We start from the raw sequence: 19788 nt of genomic DNA, 5'->3' as shown, positions 1-19788 counted from the left end.
AATTTAATAATTTATTTCGCCACATTCAAAACTCTATTCGACAATTGCAGCAGGAAATACTTTAAAGCCCAAAACGAATGTAATTAAACATCTCCAGACGTCATGAATAAAGCGCTAATTTTTCGCATTTTTATCGTTCGGCATGTTTTTTGTTTCTTTTGCCCATGACATGACATATTTTATGCTACCACATCGCTGGAAAACAAATATACACCATCAATAATGGTGCATGGAGGGCGGCTGCACTTGAAAAACACTTAAAAAAGTGCATTTCGGTTGGCTGAAAAAATGCAAACTGTTTGCAATTAAACTTGGAATCAAATAAAAAAACATGAGGCAAATGAAATATTAAATGAAATCGAAATTAAAAATGAAATTGAAAGCAGAAACCAGAACAACAGCAACAACAAAATGCGAACAAGGCGAACCAAATTTTTTTTATTAAAAAAATTCTCCAAGGATTTTTCCCCATTTTTTTATTATAAATTTTTTACGCATGTTTAAGGGGTGGTGTAGGAAAAAAGTTCTCCTCACGAACATCACAACCCTTGGGTGTTTATTCGCATGTGTGTGTGTGTGCGTGTGAGTGTGTCCATGCAGAAAACGAGGGTAGTTTGTTTTTAATGTTAATCCCCTCAGACAGTTGCATTATGACGGAGATGATGCATCAGCATCAGAATCATCATCGTCAAATGAATGGGATGTATGACGGCGCCGCCGAAGCCGCCATCACCATAGCCTCTGTTACCATTATGCCCGCCAACAACCAAGTCAAGGCATTGCAACAATACTTCGGATGTCATTAAATATTTCAAAAGTATGATGGATTGATTTGCAAGCATCAGCAGCAAGCATACAAACATATGCAACCGCACATACATAAAATTATAAAGTGGCATATAACACAACAACAACAACAAGAACAATATATCTGAGTATTATTTATAGAAGTGTTACAGACATATGCATATGGGGCAAACTACTTACATACATTTGTGCCGCACACAAAATGCTGAAATGTTCCAGATGACAGAAAAAAATCGGGTTTCTATAAGAGGTACTTCCAGTGACTTAGGCAATAATAGGTGTGGTAAAAAAATTTCCATTGAAAATATAGAATAAACGAACTTTGTACGGTTTAGCGTACCACCATGTGTTGCGTAAATGCCAGGGCGAGGAAGCCTTGTCATTTCTTTACTGTAAGGTGCTCTATTCGGTTTAACGTACCACAATGTGTTGTGTTTTTTGCAATGAATTGAAACAACCAATATGACAAAAAACATGAAATAAGCTCGTAAAAATTTTTGTGGGGAGAATTTTCGAAGTGGATTATCACACAAGAGTGCATCGAATGGATCCGGCACAGTTTGACAATCGCTCAACGGGAAGTCTGCCGTGTGATACCTTAGGTACGAACCAAATAAAAAACATGATTGAGGACAAAATTCAAAGCAAATAGTCGCCAGAATTTGGTTATCTGAAGCCCTCGAAGAAATTCGAAGAAACAACAAGAGAAAAGGAGTGGTGTGCATAATCACAAAGCGAGCTCTTACACAATGACTAAAACCACAGTATGTTAAATCAAGGATAGGCAGAGAGCTTCCTTTCTGTAAATTTTTTTACACAGAAATTACTCTCAAAGAGAGAACATGTGCGGTGGATTGCCCCATGTTGCTAGAGACGGACAAAAGCTTGGAAGCGATGGATCATCTGCCGTACAAAACCGACTTGGCACAAATGTCCCTTTCGATAGAAGAGCAAAGAAAAGAAGAGAGAACTCTTCCATCTATAAAAGAGAGAACCCGTCTATCTACAGAAGAGAGAACTCTTCCATCTACAGAAGAGAGAACTATTCTATCCACAGAAGAGAGAATTATTCTATCTACAGAAGAGAGAACTCTTCTATATATAGAAGAGTGATCTTTTTCTCCATAGAAGAGCGAACTCTTCTATGTATAGAAGAGCGAACTTTTATTCTATTTATAGAAGAGCAAACTCTTTTATTTGAAGAAGAACAAACACTTCCATCTATAGAAGAGCAAACTATTCTATCTATAGAAGAGCAAACTATTCTATCTATAGAAGAGCGAACACTACTACCTATAGAAGAGCGAACTCTTCTATCTATAGAAGAGCGAACTATTCTATCTATAGAAGAGTGGACTCTTCTATCTATAGAAGAGCAAACTCTTCTATCTAGAGAAGAGCGAACTCTTCTATCTATAAAAGAAGAGCCTTTTTACCCATAAATTTCTTTGCTTTATCTATAAATAGCTGGACGGTATTTGTTTATAATAACATCGGATATCTTATCTTCTCTTTCGATATATTTTCTTTAGATAGAACCTCCTTTCTCTCCCATAGATGTAAAACTCTCTTTTTCAGCTCATCTATCTATGAACAGGGGACTTTTATGTATGTCGAAGTGGGTAATCTCCTATCTATAGAAGATAAATATCCTCTATCTATAAAAGAGAAAGCTCTTCTATCCACAGAAGAGCGAGCTCGCGATATATAGAAGCGAGAAATCTTGTATCTATAAAAGAGAGAACTCCTTGACCTATAAATTTCATGCATAAATCTAACTCGTCTCTAAATAAAAGTGCTGCCTCTTTTTGCAATCGATGAATCTCTTTACTGTAAATAGGAAACCTCCTCTCTCTGTCTCTTCTATAAATTGAAGAGGTCTATATTTAATGAGAGATAATCAATATCTCCCTTCTAGTAATTTGCAACCGTGACATTTCAGAACTTTTCAATAATGGCCTAAATGTCCAATTGGTTTTCTGCATCGCCCTATCGCTCCCTCCCACCCCCTTCGTTTTATTTATGCATGTTCCACTAAAGCATATGTAAACCAATGTTGCAGCTTGAAATATCAGTAAAGCTAGGACAATGCGAGTACCACGCGCACCACAGAGGCTTGTCATTGCGGCATTGCTTTGGCCTCGTCCTCATAAGGAGGATAATGCTGCCGCCATTGGCACTGCCATTTACACACATAAATACATATGTTTATGTAAAATAAATTTGATATCGTGTCATGTATGTGTATAGCTCGCTTGCAACCCGGCTGACTCGCTTGTTGGTGATGGCGCGGATAACGGTAAGGATGATGAGAATTCCAGCCTGCCTTCCCCAATTCTTGGCATTGTGTCTCTATGTGCTGCGTGGCAAAGCACACTTCAAAGTGTTATAAGTATTTACTATTATGATGATGATGACGCTGACGATGCCGATGATTGTACATTTCGTGTAATGTCGTGGTATTGTTTGTTTGTCATGCCATCAAAGTGCAGTGTAGTTATGAAAGGAAGAATAAAAAACTGGATGGCGTTAGCGGAAGGAGTGTAATGTTGTGCACCACCCAGGTTTGTCTCATACTTTTATTAAAAAGGGACTTTTTTTGGAATTGAGTGCGTGTAAGGGTTCCATTGAAGTTGCTCCTTCAGCTTTTTTGACGACAAAAACACGCCTAATTTTTTTGTTCGTTGTTCACTTTTTTTTGGCAATTCAATTGTTTACGCACGCTTGCATATTTTTATTATTTCCATTATTAACCGCAAAATGTTGAAAAGGAACAGCACACAAGACATTTTGACTTCTGGTATATAATTAGCCATGAAAGTTTATTTTTTGACTTGATAATTTTCTTTTTGAATTTTGTGTGGTGGTCGTGGTAATAAAGAAATGTTTTTTAATGACATTGACGATGAGACATGAAATTTCAGGAACTGGTAAATGGTGACAGTGTTACGAAAAAAGGAATATTCTTAAATTTTTAAACAAGTTTAGATCTTTGAAATATTATTTCAGGTGCCTAAATAGTGCACCAAAGTCTCTATATATCCTTCGATTTGCACGAAATTTGGCATAGCGTACTGAATTAAGTCTGAACTGATGTATGTGAAATTTCGCGAAAATCGGTTCAGATTCAGTATTTTCGTCCGATTTAAGGTAAATGGGCCACCAAAGTCCCCATATATCTTTCGATTTGCACGAAATTTGGCATAGGGTACTGAATTAGGTCCAGAATGATGTGTGCTAAGTTTCGTGAATATCGGTTCAAATTTAGATAAAGCTCCCATATATATTTTCGTCCGATTTTATGTAAATGGAACACTAAATCGCTATATATCCTTCGATTTGCACGAAATTTGGCATAGGGTACTGAATTACGTCAAGAATGATGTATGCTAAGTTTCGTGAATATCGGTTCAAATTTAGATATAGCTCCCATATATATTTTCGTCTGATTTTATGTAAATTGTGCACCAAAGTCCCTATATATTCTTCGATTTTTACGAAATTTGGCATGGTGCACTAAATTAAGTCTAGAATGATGTGTGTTAAGTTCCGAGAAAATATGTTCAGATTTTGATATAGCTCCCATATATATTTTCGTCCGATTTAAGGTAAATGAGCCACCAAAGTCCCTATATATCTTTCGATTTTTATGAAATTTGGCATGGCGTACTAAAATAAGTCTAGAATGATGTGTGTTATGTTTCGTGAAAATCGGTTGAGATTTAGAAATAGCTCCCATATATATCTTCGTACGATTTTATGTAAATGGTGCACCAAAGTCCCTATATATCTTTCGATTTGTACGAAATTTGGCATAGGGTACTGAATTAGGTCCAGAATGATGTTTGCTAAGTTTCCTGAAAATCAGTTCAGATTTACATATAGCTCCCATATACATTTTCGTCCGGTTTAAGGTTAATGGGTCACCAAAGTCCCTATATATCTTTCGATTTGTACGAAATTTTGCATAGGGTACTGAATTAGGTCCAGAATGATGTATGCTAAGTTTCGAGAATATCGGGGTAGATTAAGATATAGCTCCCATATATATGTTCGTCCGATTTTATGTAAATAGTGCTCCAAAGTCCCTATATATTCTTCGATTTTTACGAAATTTGGCATGGTGTACTAAATTAAGTCTAGAATGATGTGTGTTAAGTTCCGAGAAAATCGGTTCAGATTTTGATATAGCTCCCATATATATTTTCGTCCGATTTTATGAAGGGTATCATATAGTCGGCCCAGTCCGACTTTACTACTTTCCTTACTGGTTTTAAAATATTTTTCTCAATGGCTCAACCAAGAGTGGATTATTTATAGAAATTTCTGTCATGGGCCCAACAAAAAATGGATTAAGATAATGGTCCAACAATGCGAGCATTTTTAGAGGAAACAAAATATTTTTCCAATCCTTACCACTGTGTATCTGTGTGCGTGTATATCTCCTAAATGAAGACATATTCCCAGAAATTGTTGGGTTTATTTCATTTATATCTTCATTGTGAATCCCATTTCTCCCCCTATCACCACACCCAGCTCTCCCCTTTACTTCCCATGTTAAATGGCGGCATAAGTTTTCAACTGTAGAACAGCAACAACAACAAACTTAACAACATCATCGTTAACGTTATAACGCTGACATCGTTAACGATATGTCATTTCCATACAATGCGACTGATGGCAGTTGGCTGGTCGGTTGGTTCGCTGGTGCTTTGCTGTCTGGTAGATTCATTCATTTTGATTTTGTCATGTTTTCCTTTTGCGGGATTTTTGAAAGCAATTGCATGTCAAACTGGTCGAATTCGTGGACTTACTACTCTATGTGTATGGGCAAAAAGGCATAGAGCAAGCATTACTCTTTTGACAAATGTGTGGATTCTTTGTTATCTTGACCGAGTGTGTGTGTGTTTGTATGTACATATTACGACGGCTTTGGCTTAGAGTACATGTGGCGGATGTTTTTGTCACAGCCACCAACCGACCAACCAACATTAAACGTGCTGGTGTGCTTAAACAAACACATCCAGCTGACAAAGAAGGGAGTTGTCGTTATGACAAATATGATGGATTAGCTTTGAATTGAAATCCTTAAAGGATATGAATTTGCGTGGTGGCCGGTTGAAAAGTGAACTAAATTAACGGACAAGGGATTTAAATGGAGGCGATTTAAAGGAAGGAATTGTGACATTTGGGATAGGATCTACCTTTTGTAGGAGATCGGAGCATCTCAAAATTTATTTTCAAATCCCAAAATAAAATTTAAAATATATATTTTTTTAAATATAAATTTTATTTCAAAATTGTAAAAATCCACTTACCTGAATTGTTGCCCTTGCACCACGACTGATGGCCGGCATAACACTCGTATGCAGCACACATTGTTTCTTCTGGCCATAACTCATGCCATCAACCAAATAACAATTATCAGGATTTAAATCCAATGGCTCCGAGTATGGTGGTACCGTGGGACTGGGGGTTGTTGCATTGGCAGTCATCATACCCATTTGTTCGGCATTTGGAATTACAAAATCTCTACCGCCTCCGCCTGCCGTTGCTGAAGCCATTGAATCTCGTTCTAAAAAAGCACTCGAACCGTATTTGGAGGCAAATTTATCATTACTACCCTGAGAACGGCCTTGCAGACCACCACCAATATTACGTCTCTTGTGGGTCGATCTAACAAACCTCGAGAGGATTTGTAAATTTTCCTCTGCATTACCGCCATCACCATTGGCATTTTTTGCAGCTTTCGATTCATTTAAATAGGCTTTTATCGAATCGGGAATTTCAATGGACACCGCGAAGCGCTTGGTGTTGTTAATTGTCTGGCGATAGGGTTCATAACGTGGCCAATATTTTTCCTGTTCCCGCAACAATTGCTCACGATCTCTCTGCCGTTGAAGCTCTTCACGTTTGCGTAGGCGAACACATTTGGGTGCCTCGGGATTACGGACACAGGGTGGTAATTTGGTGGGTTTTGTCGGCTTTCTTGTTGTGGTGGTAGTTGTCGTTGTAGTAGTCGTCGTTGTTGTAGTGGTGCTCGTTGTCGGTGTTGCCGGCATTCTGCGATCTTTATTTTGATCATTCAATAACAGCACTTGTGGTACAATGGCAATTTTATCCTTCGGACTATTATTCACCGGTTGCAGGAAAGCCGACAAGGACTCCTCGTCATCATCGTTGTGATAGTAACCGCCAAAGGGTGGCGAATGCGGAATTTTACTATTTATATTTATTGATGATTTTCTAGTGGGCGGTAATACTGGTGCGGAATACTGATATATTGGACGAAATGGTACTTTTGGCGACACGGTTGTTGTCGTTGTACTGGTCGTTGTTATCGGCTTACCCTGTTTATCCTTTTGCAGACTAGGAAAGACCACAAATTTCGATTGAAAATTGCTATCATGTTTGGTAAGATTTTGCAGGAACAATATATGTTTCTTGAGGTCTTCAATATTCGAGGCGAATTCCGGTGTTGCTGGTGTGGTAGGTTTTCTCGTTGTTGTTGTGGTGCTTGTCCGAACTGTGGGCGGTGACAGCGCTGAACTTCGTGCCATTGATTGTGCATAGCGCGGATCTGGTTGGGAATTTTTCAATGCCATCGGCACAATAAATTTGCGATCTTCATCTGTTAGACTGGCGGGTAAACCATTTTCATCGGTATCCTCATCGAGTAGGATAATTTGTTTTTGATCCATTTCCTCTTGGATGGGATGTAATCGCCGTTGATTTTGTGTTCTCTGCTGTGGCATCGGTGTGGCTATTTTCTTTGTAAGATTTGCTTTGACAAAACCCGTTTCGGAATCTCTGAGATCGACGGGTTTAATGAAAGTACCCAACTTCCGCAGACCCTCTTGATGCATTAACGCCTGTTCATCTTTGGTAATGTTCAAGGCTATGCTGTTGTTCGCCAACACTTCAAATTCATTGCGAAATTCAATGAATGGTGATTTGATGCCGAGGGAGCTGTGAAGGCGAAAGGAGAAAAAAATAAGAATATTAGAGGGGATATCAAATTTAAAAACTGTTAAAAAATAACTCAGGAAACCTAAAAATAAAATAGGGGTTATGCGGTTAAAAAAATATTTTTAAGGTTCAGCCATAGGCGAAGAGTTATAAAAAGTATCTTTTAGGCATCCATATAAGGCGTGGATTAAAAAAAATATATATTTTTTCAAGTTTCCACAAAAGGCGTAGATTTTTAAAAAAATATTTGTTCAAGGTTCCTTACATGTCAAGTATTTTTTTTCTTTTTTGTAGTTCCTTACAAGGCGTGATATATTTAAAAAATATTTCTTCAATGTTCTTTACAAAGTGTGGATTTAAAAAAAATATTTTTTTAAGCTTTCACACAAGGGGTTGATTTTTTTAAAAATTATTTTTTCAAGTATCAACACAAGGCGTGGATTTTTTAAATATAATTTTGAAGTATCACCACAAGGCATGGATTTTTAAAATATAATTTTCAAGTATCACCACAAGACATGGATTTTTAAAATATAATTTTCAAGTATCACCACAAGGCATGGATTTTTAAAATATAATTTTCAAGTATCACCACAAGGCATGGATTTTTAAAATATAATTTTCAAGTATCACCACAAGGCATGGATTTTTAAAATATAATTTTCAAGTATCACCACAAGGCATCCCTTTACGGCGTGGATAAAAAATATTTTTTCCTATGCGGCGAGGATTAAAAAACATAAATATTTTTTCAAACATCCATATAAGGCGTAGAATAAAAAAAAAAAACACTTATTATTTCATACATCCGAAGGGCAAAAGACAATCCTGAGCCCTTCTGTAGTCAGAAGGCCATCCACAGTAATTTTATCTTTATATGTCAGTGCTTTAACGAAAATATATATTTTTTATTGTTGTATAAAAAATAATTTTATTTATATTTTTATAGAAAAAAATTAAAAAAATAATTTAGAGAATTTTCATATACAAAAAAATTATTGTCTAGTCGTATACAAAAACAAAATCCAGTTAGGATTAATTTATGTTCCTGGAGCTGGTGCTGGAGCAGGAGCTGGTGCGGGAGCAGGAGCAGGAGCTGGTGCGGGAGCAGGAGCTGGTGCGGGAGCAGGAGCTGGTGCTGAAGCTGCTGCTGAACCATAAATCTCCACCAAACTCTTAATGCCAGAACCTCTCTGACTTGTAAAGGTAATGGTGACTTCAGTTGAACCAACACCACCACTGGCGATCACAGCTGTGGCTCCTTTGAACTTCTTTTTGTCGTTGATTTTGATGGCATTAATGGTCAAGGGAGCTGCAACACCCTATATATCACAGAATTATTATTACTATTTGTTTTAATTAAAATAAAACATCATTACAAAAACAACAACTCACCACTTGTTGATATACATAATTCTGTGTGGTAACCGTACCCAAGAAACCAGATTTAAAAACAATTTCCTTTGCCATCAATGTATCCGTGGTACCTATTTGGCCCCATTGATAGTCATTACCCTTGGCCGAACACAAGGTAATAATGGCAGCAGCAACAAAGGCAAGACACACAATTTTGACCATTTTAGGAAATTATTAACTTTAGTTGTTGTTCTTAGGGTTTGTTAAAAATATGTGATTGCTTGAGAAGCTATTGAGGAAGTGTTGGATTCTGTTGGCCCAACTTCAATATTTATAACGATTTTGAGTTGATTGTTGTTTGCCTAAGGTAAATGTAGATGACCCATTTCTTCTATTTTTTTTTTTGGTTGCAGAGCAGAAGATGTCAACAAATTTTGTAATTACACGGCATCATATCGATGATGCCAACACTTCTTGGAATATTTATCAGCCTACAAAATTTTTGGGTGGTTATTAGAAAAAAAATTTTTTTTCATAATTTATTATCTACGTTCTGTCGATATGTAATGAAATCGATAATGTCGATATGATTGAATGTTTTTTATTTGATAATGGAGATGTAATTTCTTTTGGAAAAATTTGATCATAGAATTCTCAGTTCAGTTTTGTAAATTCTGGGAAGATACAAAAACATTTTTTTTTGCAACCATCACGACGGGTTTTAAAAAAAATATTTTTTAAACATCCATATAAGAGGTGAATTTTTTTAAAAATATTTTTTTCAAGAATCCACATAAGTTGTGGATTTTAAAAAAAATATTTTTTCAAACATCCAATTATTTAAAATAGAGTAAATTAAAAAAATATTTTTTTAAACAAATTAAAAAAATTGAACATCTGCAGTATTTTTTTTCAACAAAGAAACCATAAAGTATCAAAATTTTGGTTCACCCTGTTAGCTTTCTATTGAAACTCCCACATTTATTTATTTAATTTTTTTTTCAATTTTCGAAATCTCTTTGCATAGCTAGATGAAAGTGTTTACACACTGTCCGCTCACTCTCAGCTTAAAACGTTATTGCTGTTAGTTTTGCGGTTTGTATTTTCTTTTGTTAAATAAACTGATAAAAAATCTATTAAAAACAAATAACACTCTCATTTGTTGTGGCCCTAGTTAGTATAACAAAAAAAAAAAATTATACACACACTTAGTCAGTGTTAATAGAGATTGCTGCAAAAAATGTTCGAAAATTCTCGCATACTGTTTATAGTTTTAAGTGTGGTGCTGGCATGTCATACGTTTAGCGTTGATGCAGCCAAAAATATTCAAAATTCCTCTAGTGACGGTGGTAATGGTGATAGTCATCATGTAACATTTGGTGCCCAAAGTCCCCGGGAAGTACATTTGGGACGTTACACGGCAATGGAAAGATATAAACCGGTGAAAATTGTCGAGGGTGATTTTGTTTATCGGCCAAAGGTAAGGGTATTTTTTATAATATTTTTTAATCACAATTTTATTTAATTTTATAATAATTTATATTTTTAATTTATTTTTAGCCCAATGATTTACAATATGGCCGCACCATAACCCGTATTGTAATCACCGATCAATATGACAATGGTAATGGTGGCTATGCCACACTGAAAGATGGTGGCCCGAGTACAAATTTTGCCATAATTCATTTTAAATCACAACGCAATCATGGTTATAATTTTGTTGTGGATATATATGGTATATAAAAATGTAGAAAATTCTAAAATAAATTATTGTTATTATTTTAAAATAAAATAAAAAAACAACAACGATAACAAGTCAAAAGGTTATTTAATAGTTCCAATTAAAATGTGATATTTATTGATTTGGTTTTTTGCTGTTGTTGTTGCTGTTGGTCTTTGACAAATTTATTTAAATCTAATTAACCGCAAAAACGAGAGCGAGAGAGGAAGAAAAAAAATGAGATTAAAAAAAAATAATAAAAAAAATATCCAAAGCACAATTAGGTGAGCAATATAATTTCATTTTCTCTTTTGCAAAACCACAAATTGTGTGGAGGTAAATAATTATGTGTTGAAATATATTTATGTTTCGAAATGTATTTATAAATAAAAAAATATTTATAAATAATAAATATAAAAAATTTATTTATAAATAATAAATATAAAACAATTATTTATAAATAAGAAATATATAAAATTTATTTATAAATAATATATTTTATATATATTTGGGGCCAAGGAAACACTATGTATTACCAGCTGTCATCTGACATTTCCCTCGAAATTTCTTTTAGCGTAAACACCCTCAATACGTTTTGATTTACCACCATGTCTAGTGTTAAATATTCCATATTTATTTATAAATAATACATACTCTAGCCAACTTTACATATTTCTGGCACTATTTATCATTTCTATTGAAAGTGTTCTATATTTTTAGCATTTTGACATTCGACCATGTGTTGTATTGTTTACAGAGAACCAAATTCAACAAACATAACAATTTTCACATCAAGTTCGGTAGGGCCTACCTTTTTATTCCCTCTACCTTTATATGGGATCCTACAGCTCCCATATAAAAGTTCCGAACGGTAGGGTCTAACTTTTTATACCCTATATCTGACACCTATCTGGTTTGAGTTTATTAAATCGTTGGGAACATTGCCATAACATCAGATGGTTGTAGGTTCAATCCCTGATTGAAAACTGGGGTAGGAACTTCAAAATATGGGAAATCAAACGAGACATTTGTCTAGGTTGATATTTGAAAACATTCTAATCTATTTTGACTTATTTCTGGAAAAAAAGTTTTTTATTCATTATGGCAAATGTTAGCTACTTCGATGAGGAAATTCGGTTACAAAATTAAACCACCAACCAAAAAATTGGGGGAAACTTTTTGTGGAGATCTTTATATATTTTCTCCCAAAACGTGTTTTATCCATCAATATCCCGGAAAGCCTTATTACAGATATTACAATGGGAAAATGCGGCTAAAACCTACAAAATACTGACAATGGATATCAAGCCTTATATCGAAGCTATGTAAAAAAGGACACATATTGATAATGATTCTATGTTGTAAGTGTATTATAACTTTGTGTGGCAACAGAAGTTTGTAAGGCCGCGATATATTGGTCCTAGACCCACGTTTCATTATACCGATCGTCATATCTGAGCAAGCTGAGTCGATCTAGACTAACAAAGTACAATTCCATTTAAAATTATTATGTACTCCGGGAGATTCATCTAGGCATATGTGTCCGTCCGTATGTCCATTATAAATTGTAAACACGACCCACGCCACATTTATAAACCAATCGTCACGAAATGTTGCAATTTTTTTTTTGGTCCGCTTCGGACCTTTGGAAACGTGAACGGGATGAAAATGGATAAAAAACTTTTTTGTCGATTTTCTGGTCGCTGCAGAGGCTACAATTATGACACGAACACCACAAAATTTTACATGAAGAAGGGGTTGTTTTGATGAAGATCGGTAAATATATAGAGAGTCAAATGGGCCAAGACTTTTGTTTAAAAAATGCCGTAAATCTCCACTCTGTGAAAACTGATCCGGGAAATTTTACCAGCCTAAGAAAAAGGAGCTTTTGAATTTGAATCTAATATCAATTTTATTGATTAAGGAGGTCGAATATTGGCGGTCTGTATATTTTAGTATTATCATTATCCTCTTGTATGATAATGATAATACTAAAATATATGCAAATATCGCAAAATATTTCCCATGCTCGAAATATAGATCCGCAGAATGCGAATGGCCAGTGACAATTGTGTAGTGTATCATATGGTAGAGTCTGTCTGACTGTACTGCTTAGCTCACAGGTTTATTCATATATTCAAGAACCTTCAAGAATCGAATTACATCCACATCGAAGGGAAAATGCGGTCATAACCTTAAAAAATACCATGAACGAAACCGATTTTGCTACTTTTGTTGACAGGAAGATTTGACATCCTAAAAAATCAAATTACAACCAATTCGGTTGAAAAACGTACCAAATACTTCAAAATACCGACTAGTGGTTGATACAATTATATGAGGGCTACTCGAAAACTTGGGCAAATATTAATAATTTTTGGCTTGGGTATTTTCTACTCAATGGGAATCAAAAAAACGAAAAATACAGCCATTTGGTTGGAACACATAGCCAAACTTCCCAAAATTCCGAAATTTGGGATGTAGATTTATTTGTAGATTACCCTATTTCATTTTTCTACCTAGTGGAACCAAAAATACCAAATTCTAGCCGATTCTAAAATCTTCAAAATATCGCATTTTGATGGACTGCCTTTATATAAGCATCATCCTAAAAAGGAGACCTATATCCTATATCCTCAATACCAAATATCCATAATGAAACATTCATTGCTGTGCAAATTTGCAAATCCCTTTCTTAAATATTGCGAGCAAAACATACATTTGTCCATATTAAAATTAAAAATGTCGTATTTTTAACCAAAAAAAAAAAAAAATTATATATAACATTATATATATATATATATATATTAATATTATTATATATTTATATTATTTTTTTATATTTGTATTATTATATAAAGTTTATTTATTATTTTTCTTATGAAATTCACTTTAATTACATCTGCCTGAATGAACTCATCTTCTCACACATAACTGACAAAAACTAAAGCATACATTTAGGCGTTCGATTGCATTACATTATAACAGGGTGTTTTTTTATTCCAAGAAGAAACAGAAATTATCAAAATACAAATAGTATAGTGAAAAATCCCCCTACTTCACAATACTGGAGTATCGGTTTCATTATTTACACAAGAGTGTCTCAAACCGAAACAAAAACATAATAAAAAAACTTTTTTTTTATTTTCATATTGATAAGAAACTAACTACTGACGAAGTTTTGCTGGGTGGCTGAGTAAAAAAAAAACACACAAACATGAATCACACCTGTGCCGAATGTCGAGTAGCGGGGGTGGAGAGTACCATGGAGTCAGCCCGTTAATAAGAAGACAATTGCAATAGTAGATAAAAAGACGCGCGATATATTCCAGATACTAGAGATATATAACAAATATAAGTAGCCAGATACGACAGACAACATTAAGAAGGCGAAAACAAGACATCTGTGCGGAAATAAAATTTTATTGTTGTGAATATACATTTCGAGAAAAAAATTAAATACGAAAAATGAAAAGTGTAATTTTCGCTACTTTTCTAGTAGCTTCGCTGTTGGCTACTAGTTTTGTATTGGTATCTGGTGTGAATATTACATGGGGTTACATTGGTCCTTATGATCGAATTATTGCTCGTGATTTTGTTCAGCACGAGGCGAATTGGTTTACCAAACACAAGGAAATTGTAAATTATCCACCAAAGGTAAGGAGGAGGTGTTGTGGATTTTTTCTTATACCCTACACAACTATGTTGTCAGGGTATTATAGCTTTGTGCAGTCCCAAGAATTTGTAACGACGCGAAATAATGGTCTTAGACCCACCTTTAAGTATACCGATCGTCATATCTCGACTAGCTGAGTCGATCTAGACATGTGTGTCCGTCCGGCTGTCCATTATATTTTTTTAAACAAAACGAAATTTTGCATGTAATATGAGTTCTGCCCAAGGAAGATCCCTATTGTTTTTGGTAAAGATCGGTTAATATTTAGGGGATGGAATGGACCAAATATTTCATTTTGCTGGTCGCTCCAGAGGCCGCAATTTTATATGGAGAAGGGGATCAGGCCAAAGATAAATCAGGCTAGTTGTGATAAAGATCAGTCAATATTTAGCTGATCAATTGGACCCTGACTTTTGTGTGAAAAATTACAAAATTTGTAAGATATAACAAATATTTTTGCAAAGCTCGCCACAGTTCATGCATTTTTAAAATATTGCATTTTTTAAATATTTAACATTACCACATGGCCCAAAGCTGTTTTTTTATTAAAAAATATTTTCTTTTTATAATTTATACTGTTTGCATTTCAGGGTCATCAAAGTTTCCGGCAATTGTCAGCCATACGTGTTTTGGATTTGGGTGGCAAAAAGAACTTCGGTTATGCCACACTCCTAAAGGGTGGTCCCGGCCACTTTAACAGTACCATTGAAGTGAGATCACAAGCACGGAAACCCGTCAACATGACTATTGAGTATTTCTCCCGATTTTAATGAAAAAAGTGGAAACGATTTAAAAACGAAAGCCAAATAAATAAAAAATAATTTTATTCAAAATTAAAATTCAGTATTTTTTTTTTCATTGGTAAAAATTAAGAGTAAACTTTTCGCTTCCCGATCAAACTTAAGAAAACAGAAACAAATGTGTGTTGAATTCGTTTAATTGTATTTAAAAATTATTAAATAAAAACAATGCTCTCCTAGTTGTCCCTTCTATTTGTTTATCAACTAGCTCCAGTAATTTCCATTAAATTCGAGGAGAATAAAAAAAAAACACAACAGTAAATTATGCAAATTTTTATTTACATTTTTGCGGCCCACTCACTCAGATTGCAAGGGAAATAGGTATAAAACAAAACTTCAGACATTATCAGATAATTAAAAATAAACGAACTTAAAAAAAACAACAACATTTATTTAAAATGTGTACAAACTAATATAAAACAAATGGTAGAGTTGGCAGAAAACCAGCGAATAAAAAAACAAATAATTTCAAAACAAATTGTTTAAATAAGGTGGGGTAGAGAATAATAACAACTTTTCGAATATGTTGTGAAATAAGGGCAAATAAATAGTATGAGCATTTAAAACATTTTGCGGAAATAACGTTTAGTGGATAAAACAAATACAAAATTTAAAATAAGACATTTGGGCGCCACGGTCATTACAGATGTTAAGGCGCAGTTAGACTTTACCTTCAAAAACGAGATACTAAATCTCAGCTGTTTAGATATGAAATCAGTCAGCTGATATTTGTTTACATATACATACACATTTCTAACTCTTTTTATACCCTTCACCACACTGTGGTACAGGGTATTATGTCTTTGTGCATATGTTGGTAACAGGCAAAAATAATCGCGATAGACCCATGGTTCCTTTTGAGAATATGCATAGAATCTCTTTCTGAGTCGATTTATGCATGTCCGTCCATGTATTTTTGTGAAAAGAGCACAGGTCGCATTTATAACCCGATTTGGATGAAATTTGGCACATGTCACTTAATTAGCCCGAACCCTATTGAAATTGGAGAAAATCGGTTCAGATTTAGATATAGCTCCCATATATAGTTTCGTCCGATTTGATGTAAATGGTGTACCAAAGTCCCTATATATCTTTAGAGTTGCACGAAATTTGGTATAGACTACTGAATTAGGTCTAGAATGATGTGTGTTAAGTTTCGTGAAAATCGGTTCAGATTTAGATATAGTTTCGTCCGATTTAATGTAAATGGGGTACTAAAGTCCCTATATATTTTTCGATTTGCACGAAATTTGGTATAGCCTACTGAATTATGTCTAGAATGATGTGTGCTAAGTTTCGTGGAAATCGGTTCAGATTTAGATATAGCTCCCATATATAGTTTCGCCCGATTTTATGTAAATGGTGCACCAAAGTCCCTGAAAATCATTTGATTTGCACGAGTTTTGATATAGCGTATTGAATTAAGTCTAGAATGACGTGTGCTAAGTTTCGTGAAAATCGGTTCAGATTTACATATAGCTTCCATATATAGTTTCGCCCGATTTTAGGTAAATAGGTTACCAAAGTCCCTACACATCTTTCGATTTGCACGAAATTTGGTATAGCCTATTAAATTAGGTCTACAATGATTTGTGCAAAGTTTCGTGAAAATCGGTTTAGATTTACAAATAGCTCCCATATATAGTTTTGCCCGATTTTAGATAAATGGTGAACCAAAGTCGTTGAAAATCATTCGATTTGCACGAATTTTGGCATAGCGTATTGAATTAAGTCCAGAATGATGTGTACACCTCCTATATATATTTTCGTCCGATTTTAAGTAAATTGTGCACTAAAGATCCACAGCTAGGCCGATTGACACAATGTACTGAAATTAATATAAATTAATCTCTGGCAAGTTTGCTTCAAATCGATTCAGATATAGATATATCGTAGCTTTCATATATAATTTCGACATATTTATGTTAATTGTACACAAAATAATCAATAGGTGTCTGAGTGAGATTAAATTTTAAACAGTGCAGCATACCGAATAGCGTGTCAAGTTTGCTTTAAATCGATTTACACAAATCTGTCCCACTGTGCACAAACGACTCTAAACATGCCCAAATGAAATGAAATTTAGCATAGGTTCCAGAAAGACATACAAATTACATATTTAAGTTCGTTCAATTGCCTGTCAAAATTCCTTCAAAAAGGCGACGCCTTTTCGGATACATATATAGAATAAACCCAAAGTGGTAGTCGATATAGTCGGCCAAGTCCGACTTTACTACTTTCCTTACTGGTTTTTTTATGCCAACATGTTTTTTTATGGATTTTATTCAATTTTATTTAAAAAAAAAAAATAAAATGGTGACGGTTTTTTTTCTGTTGGCTACTATTTTGATTGAATTTTGATCCGATTGAACTTATATCTCCTAAGAGAGGGAGATGTAGAGAGCACGAACTGATGGAACTATATGAACTTGTGAAACAAAGGAACGAGAAAATCTAACTGAATGATTTGAATAAAATAACAAGATGCAACAATGAACGACTGAATTGACTAGTACCGATCGTTCCATTTGCTAAATACTGAATTTCTTTGAACTAGTTCATTTCGGAACGACACAAGTTTAGCCATTATGTTGATCGTTTTATTCATATCGAAGTTATTGTGAAATTCCATATGCTAAGTAAATATAAACCAACTTAACAAGGCATCTAACAAAATTTGAATCTAGAGTTAAAAAGCTGGTGAACAATTGAACGCAGTACTAAATGGTTAAGTATTCATTAACGAAATTTCTTAACTAAGGTTCAGGGAAAATTGAAAAATGTTTTGTAGAATACTTTATAAATATGTACATTTCCATGAAATTTACTCAATTTTTTCATTATTTTTTGTTTTATTTCTTTGGAGTATTAAACCCGCCATCTGTTTACATTTTCGTTTATCTTTGAATCATTGATAACAACAGCTCATTGACAATCTGTTTCAATTGTTCCTGAACTATATGCTATTGATTTTTGAGGGCGTATTGTGATATAGCTCATTCACCTGTTTTTCGATGATTCATTTTTTTTACAAATTAAAATGACTTGAAAAGCTCTTGACATTATCGCTTAATTAAATGTTTGATGACATTTCCTAGAATTTTTGAAAATATAATTCAAAGAATTAGATATTGAAAATATTGAAGTGAGATTTGCAATGTTTGTAATTAATTATTGTTAACAAATTTTTATTTATAGATCTAAAGTGATACAATTTGAAACTTTCTAAATATTTTTTTATCTACAAATAAAGAAAAGCTTCAAGCATTTTATGCAACAAACTTGTTTGGAATTGTCTGAAACAAATCGAGCAGGGCGAGTGGGCATTCTAGTACCTTGAGCGGAACGATCTTTCTCGATCCTTTTTTGCAAAAAAGGAACTAGTTCCTTAATATAGTTACTTCGTTCCATTTAGTTCCAACTCCTAGATAGTTCATTGAGAAATTTAGATCCATATATAAAATTTCTTAAGCGGAGCGATCTTTCTCCTTCCGTTTTTTTTAATATAGGAACTAGTTCCTTTTCTCCATATAATTCCGACTCCTAAATAGTTCCTTGAATCTCACTGCAGGATGATAAGCACAATATTTTTTATATTTGTTATCTACTTTATTTTCATAAATAATGTTATTATTCACAAAAAAAGAAATGGATGAGCATATGTTTGTATAATTTTAACAATGTGGCAGGAACTAAAATCGAACGAGAACGAATGAAGAATACGAGTATAGAGCAACGAGTTCACAAAAGGAACGAGACGAGGAACTAAAGAACAAGATCTAGTTCCTATCGTTCATTTATAGTAATTGTAAATGAACGAGATCAGAAAAAGGAGCAATAGGAACTAAAGAACAGGATATAATTCCTATTGTTCCTTTATCGGAATAGTTGCAATGAAGTAGTTAGCTCCAGAACTATCCAACTCTGAAAACAAGAATATCTTTAGATATACGAGTATAGATATACAAACTAGTTCAAAGGGACGACTCACTGAAAAGGCCAAAGGAACTAGTTTAGTGCATACATTTTGTTTTAGTTACCTTGTGGAGTTTTTGCCTTTGTTATGAAAGGAATTAAAACTAGCAATAGATAGGTTGATGTTGGCTTTAAAAGTCAGCTGTTTACATATGAAATCAGTCAGCTTATATTTGTTTACATATACATACAAATATCGAACTCCACGTAGCTGGCCAATATTTCCATAATTCTAATAGGAATTCCTCTCTGTTTACATATGAAATTTTTTTGTCAGAACTGATATTGTTTTTTATACATTATCAAATTTGTCAAGAACTCCACGTAGCTGGCCAATATCGGCATGCAGTGTTGCCAACCTTAGGAAGTGTTGTTGGAGGTGTTTTACTACTGCAACATTCTTTTCTTCACGATATCGAATAATTAGTAAAATAAGGAGATTTTTGCCGTGACTTATTTATAGGTACACGACTATAGAACTTGTT

At 34.2% G+C, this 19788-nt stretch overlaps 4 protein-coding genes across 4 annotated transcripts in view; 2 read left to right on the top strand and 2 right to left on the bottom strand.

The window, feature by feature from the left end:
- LOC133325665 (protein Wnt-5) overlaps positions 1–19788 on the bottom strand; it is a 221204-nt gene that overhangs the window by 122681 nt on the left and 78735 nt on the right. The window contains exon 2 of the mRNA XM_061534387.1: positions 6126–7776. Within this exon, the coding sequence (XP_061390371.1) occupies positions 6126–7776 (1651 nt within the window). The remainder of the gene's footprint in view (positions 1–6125; positions 7777–19788) is intronic.
- Positions 8817–19788, bottom strand: part of LOC133325662 (uncharacterized) — a 40746-nt gene continuing 29774 nt past the window's right edge. The window contains exons 2-3 of the mRNA XM_061534384.1: positions 9172–9237; positions 8817–9098 (exon numbers count right to left, since the gene is read on the bottom strand). Coding sequence (XP_061390368.1) covers positions 8817–9098; positions 9172–9237 — 348 coding nt within the window. The remainder of the gene's footprint in view (positions 9099–9171; positions 9238–19788) is intronic.
- On the top strand, positions 10373–10876 carry LOC133325664 (probable salivary secreted peptide). The gene is made up of 2 exons (XM_061534386.1): positions 10373–10612; positions 10693–10876. The coding sequence occupies exons 1-2, from the start codon at positions 10373–10375 to the stop codon at positions 10873–10875; spliced, it is 423 nt and encodes a 140-aa protein (XP_061390370.1). The 3' UTR covers position 10876.
- Positions 14321–15298, top strand: LOC133325663 (uncharacterized). Its single transcript, XM_061534385.1, has 2 exons — positions 14321–14509; positions 15119–15298. The coding sequence occupies exons 1-2, from the start codon at positions 14321–14323 to the stop codon at positions 15296–15298; spliced, it is 369 nt and encodes a 122-aa protein (XP_061390369.1).

This window comes from Musca vetustissima, unplaced genomic scaffold, assembly GCF_032173495.1.
Source record: "Musca vetustissima isolate MV318-11 ecotype Yass unplaced genomic scaffold, APGP_CSIRO_Mvet_v1 utg41009, whole genome shotgun sequence".
NCBI lineage: Eukaryota > Metazoa > Arthropoda > Insecta > Diptera > Muscidae > Musca > Musca vetustissima.
Note: the sequence above shows the minus strand (reverse complement) of the source record. Positions and strands in the feature narration are given on the sequence as shown.